At 39.7% G+C, this 7,052-nt stretch overlaps 1 protein-coding gene across 2 annotated transcripts; it reads left to right on the top strand.

Moving 5' to 3' along the window:
• The first annotated feature begins 370 nt into the window (after nt 1-370).
• Nucleotides 371-6,014, top strand: LOC103932354 (syntaxin-22). Of its 2 annotated transcripts, XM_048570701.1 has the most exons (8): nt 371-564; nt 1,067-1,160; nt 1,867-2,006; nt 2,174-2,248; nt 4,940-5,097; nt 5,181-5,281; nt 5,641-5,724; nt 5,815-6,014. In XM_048570701.1, the coding sequence occupies exons 1-7, from the start codon at nt 371-373 to the stop codon at nt 5,704-5,706; spliced, it is 828 nt and encodes a 275-aa protein (XP_048426658.1). In that variant the 3' UTR covers nt 5,707-5,724; nt 5,815-6,014. The 2 variants fall into 2 exon arrangements, with proteins under 2 accessions (XP_048426658.1, XP_048426657.1); XM_048570700.1 differs by having other exon boundaries at nt 5,641-6,014.
• The last annotated feature ends 1,038 nt before the right edge of the window (nt 6,015-7,052 follow it).

Genomic DNA, 7,052 nt, shown 5'->3' on the forward strand with positions numbered 1-7,052 from the left:
TAAATTAAATGAAAAGCAAATTACCAGCCATTCGAAGAATGTTGTAGTGGCACATTGTATACGGGAATTGAACACAACATTCCCTTGAAAGCCGGACCTATCAGCTTCACCCACGTGTAAACATCGACGTGCCGGCACCGGCTTCCGTTCCAGCTCCTCCAGAAAAGACAACCTCACCGCATCGATAATACCTTCTTTCTCTCTCTCCCCTCTCTCTTCCCTCGAATCATCGCCGCGTGCTTAGCTCCCGTTTTCGCCCCAATTCTCAATTCCTGTGCCCCGAACACCAATTTGCCTTCTATTTCCTTGAAATTCGTGTCGGGATTTTCTCGGGAAACGTAAGGGTTAGGGTTGGGGAGGGACAGCAAAGATGAGCTTTCGGGATCTGGAAGCGGGTCGGGGCACCAATTATTCCCGGCGAGGAGACCTCATCAATGGCAAGCGGGACCCCACCCAAGCTGTGGCCTCCGGCATTTTCCAGATCAACACCGCCGTATCCACCTTCCAGAGGCTCGTCAACACCCTCGGCACCCCCAAAGACACGCCGGACCTCCGCGAAAAGCTGTGAGTTGGTTCTTCACTTCCGATTGTCGATTGTGTATTGTTTACTGAATTCTGTTTGAAATGTGAGGTTTTGATTTTGTATTGTATGGTTGAGTTATTGAGGATTTTGTTTAATCAAGGTTGAATTAGGTTTTAGTTGTTGTTAAATCATGATAAGTCGGGTTTGATTGTTCGGATGGGTTTCGGCCTCCTGTTTGCTGTATAATTCGATGGATTCGGATTTATCTGTTTCGCTATCGTTTTGGAGGTGCATGTAGTATCACTTCAAAGTATTCAAGAAAAAATAGATAAGGGGCCAGTACAACTTAGTTGTGACCCAATCATAAAGAATAGCGACATCCTGGATAGCAATCACGATTACTTCTTTCAAGTAATCAAGTTGCAAAATGTCATTTCTGGTCGTTAGTCATTCTCTTTTCTTGTGAATGATTTTAGCAAAATACTGCATGCATGATAGATTCCATCGAGTAGTGCTCCCCGTATTGACTTTTCCTGATTGCAGGCACAAGACAAGACTACATATCGGGCAATTGGTGAAGGATACTTCAGAAAAACTTAAACAAGTCAGCGAAAGAGATCATCATACCGAAGTTAATGTAAGTTTCTCTGTCACTCTCGTCCCGTCTCTCACACACACAGACACACCCAAAAGTAGAGACACATGCCTTTCAAAGTCCCAAATTCTTCATTTCCACATCCAATTTCATCCAAATTCCTCATTTCTGATTAAACCCTAGATCCCAAATCCAATCCCAGAAGAAATTCTAGTGTAATCAATTCCATTTCCTTTCTGTCTATGGGGGTTTTAGGTCTGCTATCATCTTCCAGCATGCCTCGCCTTAGTCTTTGTCTTTCTCTTCTCTTCCTCCCAGTTGGTAAGCCTCGTAACCAATCCGCTCCGACCATCTGGGGTGGTATAGCGAAAGTTGGTTTGTCACCAACCAATTCCAGCACTATTTGCTAGGCTAATTAGTCTTGGAAAGCCTTGCAGATGCTCCAGAATCACTGAAACAAGTCCCACAGTTATCACCCACTAAGGATTATTGTGTTTGGAATCAGGTCAAAACAAAGATAGTATTGACGTTACGAAATCTAAAATTAATGTCGGACTTTTACCCTGTCAAAATATCATAACTAGGTAAAATCTGATTTTCACTCAAGGGAATTTCCTTATTGGCCCCGCGAAATTGATGTATTTGATTCATTTGAAATTGTGCATTCTTGTTCTCTATTGCGGGTTGGTCTTTGAAAAACTCAAACTTTTTGGTGTGATGAACATAGATGTCTTCAACTTAATTGCAGGCAAGCAAGAAGATTACAGATGCTAAGCTTGCAAAAGATTTTCAAGCAGTGCTGAGAGAATTTCAGAAGGCTCAACGACTTGCAGCTGAGAGAGAAACAACATATGCTCCTTTTGTTCCTCAAGCAGTTCTTCCATCCAGGTAACTTTTGCCAGAGGATTTATACAAGTAATTCCAGTCTTTTATTTGTGTCCACTATTTATGTGATATCTTCCAGAAGATATTTTTGTTTTGTTTAGTTTGCATTACATCTACTGTTGGAGGCCCTCAATCTGAAGTTGTATGATTATTCTAAATGTTTCACGCAGTTACACTGCTAGCGAGATAGATGTAAACTCAGACAAAAGTCCAGAACAGCGTGCTCTCCTTGTGGAATCTAGAAGGTGAGTTTTACTTAACAATGATAAGGAATTCTAACTGTTTTTGCAGAAAAGGGGTTGTTATTCTACAACGACATTAAACGTAACTCCAAATCAAATGCTGAAAGGCATTAGTAAATTTCTGTTGGAAAAGAAGAAGGAAAGACGAGGGACAAACTAGTAGAATCGTGCATTTTCCAGTAAAAGGAAATTGAATGAAATTATATGTTCAATGGGAAGACGATGAGTTATGTACTATAATCTGGAGACAATCAATGCAACATAAATGAATTTTTCTCCAAGTCTAGTTTTAGGTTTATGGTGGAGGGATAGAGCCTTTGGTGGGAAGTGGTGTAGTGTAATGTGGTTCATAGAAAAGGGGTATTTTATTGGTAGTCATGGGATAGGGTGTTAGAGACTGTTATTCGTGGGGTTGCAATCCCTTTGGAACAAAGTGCAGGTCAGACCATGAGATTGAGTGAAGTGTTTGATGAGTGTTGTGGTGTTGGAGCTCTGTGTCTTGGTTCTTCTAGTTAGTGTTCTAAAAATCGGCCTAGGTGGCCACCTAGGCGCTAGGCGGTGGAGTGCCGCTGGGATTTATGCCAAAGTGTTCATCAAATCGGGTGGGAGTTAGTTGGCCACCTAGGTGCTATCTAGGCGGTCTAGGCGGCCTTGTAAGAACCTCAACGGTTCTCCATCTCATTGCAATCTGACAAGAAGAGAGGGGCGATGCATACAAACCCCATTGATCGTTCAAAGAATCCACCTCAGATTTCTTCACAAACTGCTGCTTGACCAGTGGGCCACGCCGATGTTGTTTGATCATTCGGGATCTTGGGATGAAAGTTGAGGGTTTGGAGTAACTTGTGGAAGTGGGGAAGAGGTCTGATGATGGGAGAGGCCTCTTGATTCTAAAACAGAGAGGAGAGAAAGCGGCTTCTCTTTGTCGAAAAAAGAGTGAAAGCGATGGAAACGAGGGGTTGAAATGAGGAATCGGAAATGAGGCTGGTTTTAATAAAAGCGAGAGAGGTATCTAGATGATTTGACTATTTTAATTAGTTGATGGAAACGAGGCATTCTTATAATAAAAGAGAGAAGATTTGCCATAAAGAAAGGGTGGGGTGGGTTTGGCTGGGACGGGCCATTTTATATGCTTATCATTTTTTTCACTCTTGAATTGGGGTTAAAAAAACAGCCCATCTTATTAAGTAGACCTAGTTTTTGTTATAATAAATTTAATTAAATAAATAAAAATTACAAATCTGTCTAGGCCGCCTAGGCACTAGGCCCTAGTCAACCGCCTGACTAGCGCATAGCGTTTTTTAGAACCATGCTTCTAGTATTTTGGTCTAGAAGCTATCTTTGAAATTTTTTGAGTCTCCATTGTTTGTCGGAGTGGTCTATTGTTTTTCTATTATTTAACTAGTCTTTCAGTGTTTTGAAGAACCATACAAGTCACTTGGGTCAAGGTTGTTTCAGTCTTTAACTGTCTACAGTTAATACTCTCTTCTGCCAAAAGACAAAACATAAAAAACTGAACCATCTCTTTTCATGGTCGTAAAACTTAAAGGTGGTGGAACCATCGTACCATTTCAAAACTGCCCTCAAAAAGGGAACTGCATCGGCACTGACTTTGTTGATGCACAAAATCAGCAAGACTTTGGAACAACATAAAGTGTCAGGTTTGTGACCCTCGCCCGGTTGCTCCGGTCACTTCATGAGGATAATATGTAAGGGATAGAGGTTGGGAAGCAAACACAAGATGTATGTAGTTAACCCTAAGTTTGGCTACGTCCACGGAGTAGAGGAGTTTTCATTAATAGTGAAGGGTTACACAAATACAGAAGTTTAAGCATAATGACTACTTTAAGTACAATAATGACATTAGGGATTAATTGTAGGAGAATGGTCTCCTTTTATAGTTGAGGAGAGTCTCCAGCTTCTGTTCGCGGTCGATGTGGGACTCTGTGAGCTTTATTCTGACGTTGACATGTGTCATGCTGTGATTGGCCTCCTGGTTGGAGGGAAACTCTTGTGCTTCGGCAAGGGTGCCTCAGCATGAACCCCTTTGTGGGTTCTTGACGGTATGACGTTGACTGAGGCTTGGTAGTTTCGAGATTGGTCAAGTATGGTACAAACAAACCTCATTGTACCTCCATTCTTATTAGAAAAAGTTATATCCCAGAAAACATGTATTCCTTTCTTATTAGAAAGGCCATATGATAATTAGTAGTTAGGGTGGTTTATCTGAATATATGATATTGTGCCTTTGGTGAAGGAAACGATGGAGGGGAACAGTCGGTCAATTTCACTTGTTAATTAGCAAGGGAAAAAGTTTATGAAGACTTATTACATTTAAGATGGGTAAATTTCGAAAACAAAATTGAATTAATTTTAGGGATTGAATGCTTAGTTTTAGGTTCTAGAAAATTGACACCTGGTGGAACAGTGAGAAGGTGGCTAGCATTCCCCCTCTAAATTTTTAAAATTCCTGACATCTGAAGCTCAGAATAATCATGCCGCACACACCTTGTGTTGTTCTACATCAAACTTCCAACGCCTTTTTTCTGTCCTTAATGATACAAAAATAGTTGGCAGTGGGAGCCGTAGCATCAGCTGTCTTTGATTGTTGTTTGATTTATCTGCTTCAGTTTAAAACTCTTATCAAGGTTAGATGTGCCATATATCTTTGGTTATAAGTGAGCTTTGCTGCAGACAAGAGGTCGTGCTATTGGATAGTGAGATTGCTTTCAATGAGGCTATCATCGAGGAAAGAGAACAGGGAATACAAGAAATCCAGCAGCAAATTGGTGAGGTGAATGAGATTTTTAAAGATCTTGCTATACTGGTTCATGAGCAAGGAACCATGATTGGTAACTTACCTTCTCCTTACTCTCTTGAAGGCACTTATACTTATCTGGCTTGTGTTTTCTTATTGGTTATATCCGCTTTGTAGATGACATTGGCTCCAATATTGAGAGTGCTCACGCAGCTACTGGGCAGGCAAAGTCCCATCTAGTGAAGGCGTCAAAGACCCAAAGATCGAATTCATCTCTGGTAATTTGTTCACATTTTTTTATATGACAGTCTACATCTAAGTGTAAATATTTATATATTTTTCAAAATGTTCGCTTCAGGGACTCTTTGGTAATTTTTGTTGCTAGGTTGTTATATGAATGATTCTTAAGTTCATTCTTGCATGAACATGGGGTCCAAATTCACAGGTTAAACTGATGGTCCATGATAGTTTTCACAGCCACAACGTTCTTCATTAGGATTCGACATGAATTTTCAGATCCCGTAAACACATGAAATAATGCATTTAATCCCACTTAAGAAATATTGTCGATCTGTTTCAGTTCCTTTACAAATATATTATGGAATCACTTTAAAGTTAATGTTTTTATTTTTTGCAGACTTGCTTGCTCTTGGTAATATTTGGAGTTGTGCTTCTCATTGTGATAGTAGTACTTGCAGCTTAACCAGAAGATTGTGCTGAGGTATCCCTCTGCTATTTCTGCGATGCCTAACTTGAGTATGTTGTTGTATTCTAAGTTCGTATATGTATGTATGTGTATATGTATGAATAGGGCTGGACCGTGGGTATCCTTCACAATTTCTGGTTGCGGTTGGGTGAGGTGTCTCCTGTTTCAGTAAGTTGGTGTTTGGGGCTTCTGATGGTGTTGTGTGTGTGCGCGTTGTTTTTTCTTCATTTTTTTTTTTTAAATTGTAAATGTTACGGTGTTCATTTTTATTTATATATAAGAAGTTATAATTGTTTGGGTTTTCATTTATTAACGTTAAATAGTAAATTATTGATTTCGAATTCGATTTGGAGCTGGAAAAGGTATTCGTACATGATATTTTGAACCAATTTGCTAGTCCAGAAATACCGAGAGGAGAATACTATTACTAGCAAACATGGTTCAAGGCATGAGAATTGTTGGGCATTCAAGAATTAATTGCCTCTTTTCTTGCCTCTTGAGAAAGGAGAGCAATGGCACAACAAATATTTGAACTGCAGAGGCTTTGACTATTTGTGAGAAGAATCACGGAGCTACTTGCAACTTGAAACCAAATTGAATAGTTGGTTTCAAATGGGGAAATGAATGATTATAATTTATAGCACAATATGAAGGAACAAAACATGTCACCTTTTAGCCATCTTCCCACAGGCGCCTTTGATGCTGTGACTAAGGTACTTCTCTCGATGTTTATCAGCCTTAATAACATCGTCCCAACTGAATTAATTTTGTGCATCAAGGGAGAAGCAGAAAGTTGGTTAAATCAAAATTGAATTACAAAGCTTTCCAAGATAAGAATGCATCTACGATGTACAAGCATTATTTTCATTGACCGTGTCCATGATGTACAAGCAATAATGTGGTTCAAATTCCTTTTTGAAGAGAATCGAACCTAAGACCTCTCACTTACAAGTAAAGAGGAATATTATTAGACTGTAATACCGAGTGGTAACACCTTACCACGGTTAGATTACGCTGTATAGAATTTCATACATTATTGCCATTTTTGGATCTTCCTATGATTGGCACCAATAATTGTAATTAATTTCTGTAACCAGTAGGTTCATTTTCCTACAACTATCAGGGTTCCTTTGTGTAGGTATTAATGGTTTCTTGTGCTTCAACTGCCTATTACAATAAGCCTTATTATAAAACTACTGAAATTATTCGACTCTTTTAACACAAAAATCCCACTGCCGCCCAGGGATCGAGTATGTATCTGTCTACGATCATATGACCTAGTTTACGCGTATCAAGGTATTTTATGATATACTCTCAGCTTCACTAACCAAATCAATGTCGGA

This window comes from the organism of the source record quoted next, unplaced genomic scaffold, assembly GCF_019419815.1.
Source record: "Pyrus x bretschneideri cultivar Hongxiangsu unplaced genomic scaffold, Pyrus_bretschneideri_v1 Contig54, whole genome shotgun sequence".
Taxonomy (NCBI): domain Eukaryota; kingdom Viridiplantae; phylum Streptophyta; class Magnoliopsida; order Rosales; family Rosaceae; genus Pyrus; species Pyrus x bretschneideri.

What these genes read in the sequence shown, in the direction of transcription:
- LOC103932354 (XM_048570700.1), top strand. Translation starts at nt 371, where the DNA reads ATGAGCTTTCGGGATCTGGAAGCGGGTCGGGGCACCAATTATTCCCGG. An exon ending in ATCATCATACCGAAGTTAAT is followed by an intron (nt 1,161 to 1,866) that starts GTAAGTTTCTCT and finishes ACTTAATTGCAG; the next exon opens with GCAAGCAAGAAGATTACAGA. An exon ending in AAAGATCGAATTCATCTCTG is followed by an intron (nt 5,282 to 5,640) that starts GTAATTTGTTCA and finishes TATTTTTTGCAG; the next exon opens with ACTTGCTTGCTCTTGGTAAT.